This window comes from Cyprinus carpio, chromosome A20 (genome assembly GCF_018340385.1).
Source record: "Cyprinus carpio isolate SPL01 chromosome A20, ASM1834038v1, whole genome shotgun sequence".
Lineage (NCBI taxonomy): Eukaryota > Metazoa > Chordata > Actinopteri > Cypriniformes > Cyprinidae > Cyprinus > Cyprinus carpio.
Window position 1 is genome coordinate 27451792 of NC_056591.1, and position 11585 is coordinate 27463376.

General features: G+C 34.0%; 2 protein-coding genes across 4 annotated transcripts; one reads left to right on the plus strand and one right to left on the minus strand.

Moving 5' to 3' along the window:
* Window positions 1-148: 148 nt before the first annotated feature.
* Window positions 149-6381, plus strand: LOC109104249 (regulator of microtubule dynamics protein 3-like). Of its 2 annotated transcripts, none has more exons than XM_042778311.1 (8): window positions 149-554; window positions 658-814; window positions 2234-2377; window positions 2472-2775; window positions 4799-4897; window positions 4982-5035; window positions 5785-5865; window positions 5947-6381. In XM_042778311.1, the coding sequence occupies exons 1-8, from the start codon at window positions 401-403 to the stop codon at window positions 6010-6012; spliced, it is 1059 nt and encodes a 352-aa protein (XP_042634245.1). In that variant the 5' UTR covers window positions 149-400; the 3' UTR covers window positions 6013-6381. The 2 variants fall into 2 exon arrangements, with proteins under 2 accessions (XP_042634245.1, XP_042634244.1); XM_042778310.1 differs by having other exon boundaries at window positions 150-554; window positions 655-814.
* Window positions 6382-6476: 95 nt separating this feature from the next.
* LOC109103797 (DNA repair protein RAD51 homolog A-like) lies at window positions 6477-11509 on the minus strand. 2 transcript variants are annotated; one of them, XM_042778312.1, is made up of 10 exons: window positions 11411-11509; window positions 10591-10679; window positions 10372-10509; window positions 10173-10290; window positions 9996-10087; window positions 9054-9148; window positions 8854-8967; window positions 8632-8761; window positions 7000-7121; window positions 6477-6906 (listed from the first exon to the last, which is right to left on the minus strand). In XM_042778312.1, the coding sequence occupies exons 2-10, from the start codon at window positions 10672-10674 to the stop codon at window positions 6783-6785; spliced, it is 1017 nt and encodes a 338-aa protein (XP_042634246.1). In that variant the 5' UTR covers window positions 10675-10679; window positions 11411-11509; the 3' UTR covers window positions 6477-6782. The 2 variants fall into 2 exon arrangements, with proteins under 2 accessions (XP_042634246.1, XP_042634247.1); XM_042778313.1 differs by having other exon boundaries at window positions 11376-11417.
* Between the last annotated feature and the right edge of the window lie 76 nt (window positions 11510-11585).

An 11585-nucleotide genomic window follows, 5' to 3' on the forward strand; every position in this document is an offset into this window, starting at 1 on the left:
TTTTGTAGTCTGCCTATTTTTTTCCATTGCTTATTTTTTATTTATTGATTTTATTATATTTATTTTCCTTTAGTTTTCTGTTTTATTGTTTATATATTAATGCGTTTTGTTTACCGCAGCGCCACTTCTCCAGTCCGCCAGGGTGCGCTACTGCGCGCTCTCTCTCTCTCTCACACACACACACACGACATCAGCTGTCAAACGGCATGAGTTTGATGCGATTCAGATATATAGTCTTTAATTAAATAATCGAGAGTGAGAGGATGAGCCGGAGCTGTGTTTATATCTCTAAAATCATGAGAATAAAGAGGAACAAAGTGACGGTGAGTTAATTCCGCGCGAGAGAAACACAGATGTACTGATAACGGAGGATTCGGGGTGATTTCACGGGATTCAGACGATGAGTTGGCTCGGCAGGAACGCGCTGATCGGCCTCGGTGTCGGTGTGACGATAAGCACCGGCCTGATCGCATTACTGATCATTAAAGAAGCTCTCAGGAGGAGAAACCTCCGTCTGCTGCACAGCACGAGCTCCGCGTTACTGAGCGAAACGGGTCTGAACCACAGCAACACGAACACATCACACAAGTATCATCATCAGTCTCACTTCAGATATGATCTGACACGTGTGTGTGTGTGTGTGTGTGTGTTCAGTAGACTCCGCGGCGGTGAGGGATCTGTCTCCTGAGCAGCAGGTGGAGCTGAGGAAGACTCTGGACGCGGTGATGAAGAGCGTGTCCAGTCTGAGGAATGAGATCTCGGAGCTGCGCGAGGGTCTGAGCGACATCAGCACCAGCATCGCTGAAGATGTCAAGTGGGTGAACACTCTTCTGTGCTCAGTTTTACTTTTGTCTGCATTATCAACTCGTGGGAACGTCATTATACACTACCAGTCAGAAGTTTTTAAACACAGTCAGATTTAAAGCATTCTCTTCTGCTCACCAAGGCTGCATTTATTTGATCCAAAATACAGCAAACTCAGAAATATAATTACTATTTAAAATAACTTTGAATACATTTTAAAATGTAATTTATTCCTATGATTTCAAAGCTGAATTTTCAGCATCATTACTCCAGTCTTCAGTGTCACATGCTCCTTCAGAAATCATTCTAATATGCTGATTTGCTGCTCAAGAAACATTTTTTTTATTATGTAGTGGCCACGTGATACATAAACAAACCTGCATGTCCATAGCAACCAGGAGTTATCAGAAGTTACTAATAAATTTGCATTTTATTTTGAGTTAAGAATGACATAAGACGGTGTGCCATTAAGACATGACCATATTATATTACATTTATTATATTATCATGCGATGCAACAGATAATTTTCGAATGACGTTTGAATGATGTCATTATCAGTATAACAGTATGTAAAAACATAAATATTAAAATATTATAGAAAACATTTTATGCATCCCATCCCACATCCCATTACTTTTATTTAATATTTGTGTGTATACACATATATATATATATTTTTAATTATTATTGTTATACTATTATATATTTATTTATTACATCTTTAAAATTACATCTTTAAAATCATACTTACTAATATAGCCTATCCAAACTGAAATGAAATGTTATAGCTTAATATAAATGTGAAATTCCCTGAAAAGTCATATAATTTATTTCCGCCTACTGGCATATAGGCTTACAGAAATAGAGTCATATAGAGTTAAAGCTTTACTGGCATGATAGTCGAGCATTTTCAGTATTTACAAAACTTATATGGTACTTTATTAAATACAGAACCTTAATTGGGTAAAGAGATGGAGAAAATAAATATCTAATATATACAAACATCTTTACATTGTGCAGATATAATATAATATAATATAATATAGGTATAATATAATACAACATAAAAAATATGATTAAGCCATGGCTTCATGTCATTATAAATTTAAAATAGAATGTTAATTTATTAATAATCCCCATTTTTAGAAAGTTGCTTTGGACATGCAGGTTTATGGACATATATAGGTTAATATATAAAAAAAAAAATAAGGAATCTATATATATATATATATATATATATATATATATATATATATATATGTATATAAAAATATATATAAATATGTAATTTATTTTGTGGTTATGAGAAAAGGATGTTGTTCCTTCAACATAGGATCTCAAGGCCATGACTTCAGATGAATATGATCACAAGGTGACCACGAGATCTCTCTTCTGTCTCATCTGACTCTCTTGTCTCTCTCTCTCCAGGAAGACGGTGGAGGAGAGTCAGAGATCGTGGCGGCGGCGGCGGCGGCTCATGCCGAGGGAACGCTCTGAATCCATGAGCTCCAGCTCCATTTATTTCAGCGCCAGCGCCGGGGTCTCCAGTCTCTGTGACGACAGCGAGGTCGGGTATGTCAGCGTCATTTTCACCGGATGTTTGTGTATCAGGATGCCGTGTAGCTCTTGAGTTTGTGTTTGTTTCAGCAGTTGAGCTCTTCCACAGGTACTCCACGGCCTATTCCAACGCCGAGTCCGACTACACGGACAGAGAGACGGATAAAGAAGGTGAGGACGATGGGAGAGACTCGGATGAGGAGGAAGAGGAGAGCTGCGTCACTGTGCTGAGACAGGACGATTCACAGGCCGAGGAAGAGGATGATGAAGATGACGGTCTGATGGTGGACTCTTTAACAGACATTCCCAGCCCTGAACTCACCCTCCTGCTCGCTCAGTGTGATCTGCTGCATGCAGGGGACTCTGGGAAAAAAACAGAGGGCTTCCAGCTGCTGATGGAGAACAGACCGCTGGTGAGATATTTAATGATAACTGAAGAGATATATGAAAAAAAAAAAAAAATTTGACACAATATTCAAAGGAAATGCATTACTGTAACATGATGATTTTTATTATTTTTTACAAACTTTTCATGGGAATATATATATATTTTAAATTACCATTCAAAAGTTTGGTGTAAGTAAAAGTTTTTTGACAGAATTTTCAGCAAGAATGCATTAAACTGATCAAAAATGACAGTAAAGGCACTTCAATTACTTTTTTTTTTCTTTACAAATATTTCAATTTCAAATAAATGCTGTTCTTTAAAAAAGAACCATGAAAAAGCATATCACAGTTTCCACAAAAATATGAAGCATCACAACTGTTTTCAACACTGATAATAATCAGAAATGTTTCTTGAGCCGCAAATCAGCGTATTAGAATGATTTCTGAAGGATCATGTGACACTGAAGACTGGAGTAATGATGCTGAAAATTCAGCTTTGATCACAGGAATAAATTACATTTTACAATATATTGAAATAGGAAACAGTTATTTTAAATTGCAATAATATTTTACAATATTACTGTTTTTACTGTATTTTTCATCACATAAATGCAGCCTCGGTGAGCAGAAGAGACTTCTTCCAAAAACATCCATAAATCTCATCAACTCCAAACTTTTGAATCATTGTGTATTTTATGGTACTTAAAGGGATAGTTCACCCAAAAATGAAAATTATGTCATTAATGACTCACCCTCATATCGTTCCAAACCCGTGAGACCTCCGTTCATAGGATTTTGGATTATTGCAGAAAATAAGCTCTGTGACTAATAAAAGGGTTTTGTTCATCAAGATAATCCTCACAACTGAACACCACTTTAATGAATTTTGAAGCAGAAATAAAGTCAGCTGAATTTACTTGTTAAGCACTTATCACAATTTTTTTTAACCCTCTGGTGCTCTTTTACTGTTTTTTTTTTTTTTTTTTTTTACTTAAAATTGTACAAAATATGATTTTGGCACTTGCTACATGGACAAAGAAAAAAAAATCATGAACATGATTCAAAAAAGTTAAATATCCTTGAAAAAACAGTCCCGCATTGGAAATGAATGGGAAATGGATTTCATCTAGTGGAAAGCAAATTTTTTGAGACATCAACCTCAAATTTGGAACACAACTTGTTTAGAGTTATGCCTTTGTTTTTGTTGCAGTTTTACAGTAAAACATGTTTTGGAAAATATATATTTCATATAAAAAAATTTTTTTTTCATAACAATAAACTTCTATAACTTCTTTTTCTTCCACTTTTTGACCATTTTTCACTTCAGCAAAATAATCAACCCAGTGTCTTCTTTAAAAAGAGATCAAACTTAAGTCAAAATTTATTGCGGTTTAACTTGGAAACTTAATTTTCAGGTCTATGCTCAAAAAGTGGTTTGACATTTAAAAATGGATTATGACTATAGCATAAATATAATAAAGTACTATAAAAAATATTAAATTAAAAACGTTACTAAACTGAAATATAGTACATTAATTACATTGAAGTAAAACAATTCTGTCGTTGTTGATCGGCTTGTGAGAAGCACCAGAGGGTTAAAACAGCTTTACAGAAAATCATAATGCTAATGTTTATAATATCTTAATATTTCCATGCATTAGTCAAATTTATCAGAATAAAGCTAGGCAATAATACAGTTTACATTTTGTGCCAATATAATCACAGAGCCGAGATTTGCTATGATGAGGTTTGCAGATGATTTTAACCTGTTCAGTGTGATGATGATGTTTCATAAATTCATAAATGGCCTCTGTAGTCACATTTAGACACTTGTTAGTTACTTGTAAGTATGTATTACTAATGTATTTTATGTTGTAGAATAAAACTTGTGAACAGTAGAATAGAAACTTGTGTTGACAATAGAGAAAAAAAAAAAACATTTAAAAAACCCATTGATTTTGGGATGATGGAATCAAAAGAAAAAATGTTAAGCACTGTCAGCCGACCCGTAGTATCTGTGAGATGCACATGTTTGTGTGTGTGTTGTAGGTGAGCTCTCTGGATTGTTTGGAGAGGAAAACTGCTGGTACGATTTATGAAACTCCTCCCACATCCTCAGTGAACGAAGCTCTGAAGAACTTCCTCAAGGTAACGATGAGACTCATGTACAGCTTTATCAGCTGAAAGCATTCATCAGACTGGTGCTGATGTGTCTGATTGTCTGATCTCTAGGCTGAGGAGTTAAATCCAGGCTTTTCCAAAACAGTTCGCCTTTATATCGCCAAGGTAAGCGGATTGTCTATAATGGGTTTATTTATAAGACGTGGCATTCTTTTAAGGCAAGACACTACTGGAGAAACTAATAGATATCAACATTTCCATATATTAAGAAAATTCTTTTATAATAAAGGTTTTTCAGAAAGGTGATGTTAAAATATGTAAACAATGCATTATCTAATTAAATTTGGATACATTTCTAAAACAGAAATCTAAACATTGGATAAAGTCAGATTCAAAATTGTTTCATTTTGTTGACATATTAAAAGTTTTTTAGAGTGGATTTTAGATGTTTTTTTTTATTACTCAACAGAGAGAAAATAAAAATGTTATTAAAATAAGGCAAATGATATATAAACAAACATAGATAGGACTAAAATAAAAGTTAAATGTATAAGTGCTGCTGAAGTGGATGTTTCTGACTCATTTTGAAGCAACTGTATGCACGGTTTTTACCTTGAAATATTAGTTTTAGGATCATGATGATGGCACACTTGTCTTCTAATGAGGCGAATGGCTTCAGTTTCCCAAAGGAATGTTCTGGAAGAATGTAAGTTTGGTGAGCGGATTGCTTTACGGCAGCTGGAATATTTATGACGAATTCCACTCACTTAACTATAGGAAGCTCCAAAATCGCAAAAATACACAAAACAATGGGTTTGCCTGCAGTATCTTGCCTTAAAGAAACAGTTCACATAAAAATATCAATTCTGCTCCTTTAAAAACTTCTTATTGGAACACGATGTATTTGTTTGTAGTGTCATAAGGAGCTCGGAAACGAGTCAGAGGCCAGAAATTGGGTCCATTTAGCTCTGAGCACACCAGCAGGAGCAAATGAGGTGAAGTTGTGCTCCTCATAGTGTCACTAGTATTGCTGATTTGAAGTTTTGTGTCTCAGATGAATGGTTGTTTTTTTTCAGGATTCTGACAGCGCTGCTTTACAGGAGGAGCTGAAGGCTTTGATTGACAGCAAAACTGATCTATAAGCAGCATGAATAATTAGGGCGGGGTCTAATGAAAACTCATTTAATCTTTTTACATTTCACCTGATATGTGCACTTTTATTTATTCAGTGTTGTTTGCAATGGATGTGCATTATTAAAATGCATATTTTACTTTCAGTAATCCGACAAAAATTCAAAATATTATACATTAAAATGAACTGTTGTTCACATATATTCCTCACAAAACACTGCACTTCATTCAAAAAAAAAATAAAAAAAAGATGACGGTAACTATTTTTATATTTAAACATGCCGTGAAATTAATCAATTACAAAATGCTCGATTTTGTTTTGACATTAAGTGAATTCCTGAAATATGAAAAAAAAATTCTAATTGCCCCATCTGCTTCAATGGTTTTAACTGACTGTATTTTATATATATATACACACACACACACGATGCACTCTTATTGCTTTAACAGATAAAACAATTGAATTCTGAGTAGCTTATGTACAAGAAAAACGTTTAATCCAGACAAAACAAACAAATATAACAAAAGATGTAAATAACACATAGTAAAGAGGAGGCTGACATCAACGTAAAGAGCAAAAAAAACACACCAGCTCAAACCATCCAGATCCGGCAATATCCATCAATCTGTCTATATGTAAACAAACCATGAATTTCACTCTGAAGGGTTCGTTCTTTTCAAATAATTCCAGACTAAACAATGTGTCTCCACATTTACACATTTCAATCGTTGTACAGGAGTCTTTTCTCTGGCTGATGGTCCCTATGGTCTTGGTCTCATTTCAGTCTTTAGCATCACCCACTCCATCAGCATTAATGGCAAACATTGCCTCTGCCTCAGGCAAACATGGAGAATCATAGATCTTACATATCCGCGTCTCTCCTCGACCTTTCCGCAGGTATAATCTACAAGAGACAGGAGAATTGATTTGAGATATTAATCTATGGAGTATGGAGCATCAGTGGGCACCACAATCATCATCCACTGCTGAGTGTTACCGAGTAGTGGAGGCGTGTGCTAGAATATTTCCTCCGATCGGCTTCTTGGGATCTGCTGAAAACATGGCTGCTCCGTCCACCTGTGCTACCACCTGGTTAGTGATGAGCACAGCCACACCAAACTACAAACCAGATTTAAAATCATAAGATATATTTCTATCATCTCACATTAAATATATTTATAAATATATATATATATATATATATATATATATATATATATATATATATATATATACATATAATTTCATTTCTATTAAATCTTGTATGTAATACATTTGAACGCATTTTGTTTTTTTTAATTTGTATTTGTGTGTTTACTGTTTATTTTTTTTATGTATATATAAATACACACACATGCATGTATATATTTAAGAAGAATATGTTATGTTTATATATTAAATATATTTATATATAATATAAAATATAAGAATATAAATATATAAATGTATATACATGTAAATATTTTCTAAATATATAATTTATGTGTGTGTATTTATATATACATAATAAATATACCCTGTACACATACATATGTAAACAAAACTTTTATTTTGGATGTGATTAATCGTGATTAATCATTTGACAGCCCTAATATATATATATATATATCTCACATTATGTATACATAGAAGTCAAGACACATTTATATAGTTTTATAAATTTAGTTTCAAAAAAGCTTTACAGTAATAAACGGGAAAAAAAGGGTAATTGTTAACACATAATGGATAAAAATAAATAAACGTTAATGTTAATTCAGATAGTTGTCAATGCAACATTTCTCATTTTATTTAGTTTAACCTGATGAACTAAAATAACTTAACTAAACCAAAAATTAATGAGAATGATATGGACATATTAAAACAAAAATGAATAAAAATGACAGAAACACACCAAAATGATTAAAAAGTTCAAATTAAAATGAAAGTGAAAAATATAAATAAAATAAATGCTTAATTTAAAATATTAATAAATAACATCTATATTAGTATCTCAGTGACATTAAAATAAAACTGACCAGGAGTCCTTCATATGCGGAAATCAGTCATTCATTTATTCAAAAATAAACATTTAAAGACTTAAAAATCAATTAAGAAACTGACAAATAATTAAAAATCAAGAACCTTATTCTGAAATGTTGGGAATATGTGTATGTATGGATTTATTTATGAATGAGATAGTTAATTAATGTTTTTTTTTTGTTTGGAAGGATGTATGTAATAATAATAGACATCTAAAACTTTATTTTTCATTCAGTAAGTTATTTAATATGAATTTAATTGATTTTTCAAAAAAAGTGTAATGAAGCAATAATAAAAACAAATAATTTTATACAACATATAAAAGGCTTTTTTTTTTTTTAAATCTATTTGCCAATGGAGTTAAAATTCCATCGGACAGTTCACGACATCAGCCAATAAACTTTAAACTATATTTTAAGACAAGCTGCCTAAAAAAACACAACAGGAAGTTTTCTAAAATTTTCTCAACTTGTTTTTTTTTCATAATAATATTTAATATTAAATTATTCAATATGTTTTAATAACAAAAATCTAGATACTGCAAGGAGTTTGTAAACTTATGATCCAGTGAGATCATAAAACAGCATGTGTGTGATCTCTCGTGCTTTACCTCATCAGCGAGACGGAGCAGCATGCGTAAAAACCGCCCCAGATGCCCCTGACGGGCGGACAGCTCTCCTCGCCCGGAGTAATCTGTCCTGTACAGAGCAGTAGCGCTGTCTACTATCAGCAGAGCGTATCTGAACAGAGATTGAGGACATCTCAACACTTGGAACTAATGGAGACAGCTGTCTGGAGTCAGGTTCTGGGAGGACGTGTGTGTGTGTGTTACCTGGACTCAGTCATCATCGCGGAGGCCTGATACAGCAGCTGTGTTTGATGGTCTGTGTTGAATGCTCTGGCGTACGCCACGTTATCCAGCACGTCGCTGCCCACCAGCCCGTACCTGACACAGCAAACACAACCACACAGTATGAAACCATCCGTTCAGTTCTGGTGTTAAGCACAGAGTGTTTCTAAAGCCATTCTTACCTCTCAGCTACAGCCAGCAGCCTCTCTGGACGGAAGGTTCCTTCGGTGTCAATGTACATGGCTTTTCCTTCTCCACCGCCCTGATCTATGGGCAGCTGAAATACAAAGTTCATATTTTAACCCTGTAAAGCCTGACATGAAATAACAGTCAGATGTATATATTGTACATACATAGTGTTTACTATATACACACTATAGCGTTTACTGTACCCTTAGACAGAATCTAGAAAAAAATAGCATGTGTGATTTTTGTTGAGTATCATATTTGATACACCAGATTTTTATGGCTCCTATAGTATGATGTACAGAATATAAAGCATGATGAAGTATAAAAAAAAAAAAAAAAAAAAAAAAAAAAAAAAAAAAAAAAAAACACCCCAGTTTTATTGAGGCCCAAAACGTGCAATTTGAAATGATTTTCCTAAAATATGATTTAAGGATAATCAAGTAAATCTAAGTTGCTTCAGTCCAGTAAAAATTCATCTTGAAATATAACTAAAAATATAAAAGTTATTCTTATGTTTACTTCAAAATCAGTCAAATGTAAAAAAAATAAAATAAAAAATAAGTAATAATGTGAAATATTTTTACAATTTAAAATAACTGTTTTCTATTTGAATATTTTTACAAATTTAATTTATTCCTGTGGTGTAAAGCTGAATTTTCAGCATTTCTTAAGTATTGTGTTCAGTGTGATGTTATGGTTATCATTTTATTTTGATGTTTTGATTTTCTGGTAACATTTGTTATTATTATAATTATCAATGTTGAAAGCTGTGTAATACATTTGTGGAAACCGTGGTATATTTGAAATATAAATCTTTCATAACATTATAAATATCCTTACTGTCAATTTTGAGCAGTTTAATGTGTCCTTGCTCAATAACAGTGTTCTTTCAAACTTCTTAAAAAAAAACAAAAACAAAAAAAAGTATGTTTTACCTGGCATGTGACGGCCAGTGTGTGACACAGCTGCGTCTTTCCTGTGCGAAACTCGCCGAACATCTCAGTGATGGATCCCGTCTCGATTCCTCCTGCACAACAAACATACACAAAGATGCAATCAGGTGATTACAGCACATCGTGCATTACTGTCAGACAGACAGTTTAGTGTCGCACCCTGCAGGAGTTTGTCAAGCTCTTTGGATCCTGTGGAGATCTGGATAATCTCAGCTCTGCGCTGGTGGAACTCAGTCGCTGTGGTGAAGCCCATGGGAACCATCTTAGCAGCCTCTGTCTGTGTGGCAAAAACAACGAATTAGAGGTTTGTTCGTATCGCTAGAAACAGAATGGGAGATGGCAGTTCTGAAGGTCTCACCAGGATCTTGTCGGCTTTGGCTTCACTGATTCCTTTGATGTGCAGCAGCTCTTTCTTGGGCGCGTATGCTATGGCCTCCACGGTGTGAAAACCACCTTCTTCCAGCTTCTTAATGTCGCTGCTGCTGATGCCACATTGCTGCAGACAGGTTTACAACATCAGCACCATGAAAAGACATCGAAAGAGCGTTTGTGTTTATATCATCAGCGGCAGCCGTACCTCCAGACGAGAAACCAGCTGCGGCCCAAAATGTTCTTCCTCCTCTACATCTGCCTCCACCTGGGACACGTTCCTCATAGCCATATTTGCTGTTTCATAACACATGACACATGATCAGCTTAACTATTTGAGTGAGAAGTTGGTGGAAACCTGTGGGTTGCACTCTTTGTTTACATATAAACCAAACACTTTAAATGAATGCATTTAGTAAAAAAAACCCACAAAATTAGGGTTCACAACACTAAATTAATCTATATAAATAAACATAGTTCAGTGTCAATCACATTCAGTTTGATTAATAATGTTTTAATGGCTTTTCCAGAGGTCTGGAACCATTAGATTAGCATTTACAAAAAAATAACTAAATAAAACACGATATAATACATGTCTGGACATGTTATCTAGGTATAATTTAAAACACCAAAGACTTGCAGTGATGGTAACACCACAGTATTTTGATATACAGCTTAGTTTTACACAATATCCAAAGAATACCGTGGTACTATTAAAAAAAGTAAGTTACCATGGTATGGGTAGGACAATGGAAGGACAATTCGCTAATTAACTAAAAAAAACGACAATAATTGATCAGTTCATTGCTTATAAAACTTAATAATCAGTGTGATGTCTCAGAAACCCCGCAGAACAAACACATAAACACATGCAATCGCGCTCTAATCGACACACATACACACTTAATGTAGTGTTCAGACATGTTCACACACTAAAACTCATATAAATGTGTCAAAACATTCACGCAGAAGTGCAATTATTACATAAATTACGTTTTGGATATCTTGATTATTGCTTTGTCACTCACCCGCTAAACTCCAGCTCCTCAATCTGAACTTTCCCGCGTGCCGCCGTAAAGCCACGTCACCGACGTCATCACGTCATCGCTCTTTCGTAAACTCATAATCCGAATTTGTTTTATTTTTAGATTTTATTTTATTTTTTTAAATATGTATGAAAGCCGATGTGTGAGGACATTTAAA

Coding starts and splice junctions, on each gene's coding strand:
- LOC109104249 (XM_042778310.1), top strand. CDS start 401: ATGAGTTGGCTCGGCAGGAACGCGCTGATCGGCCTCGGTGTCGGTGTG. Junction 815..2,233: donor AGCATCGCTGAAGATGTCAA/GTGGGTGAACAC, acceptor CTCTCTCTCCAG/GAAGACGGTGGAGGAGAGTC. Junction 4,898..4,981: donor CTCTGAAGAACTTCCTCAAG/GTAACGATGAGA, acceptor TCTGATCTCTAG/GCTGAGGAGTTAAATCCAGG.
- LOC109103797 (XM_042778312.1), bottom strand. CDS start 10,674: ATGGCTATGAGGAACGTGTCCCAGGTGGAGGCAGATGTAGAGGAGGAA. Junction 10,088..10,172: donor GCTTGACAAACTCCTGCAGG/GTGCGACACTAA, acceptor TTTGTTGTGCAG/GAGGAATCGAGACGGGATCC. Junction 6,907..6,999: donor GCACACGCCTCCACTACTCG/GTAACACTCAGC, acceptor TGTCTCTTGTAG/ATTATACCTGCGGAAAGGTC.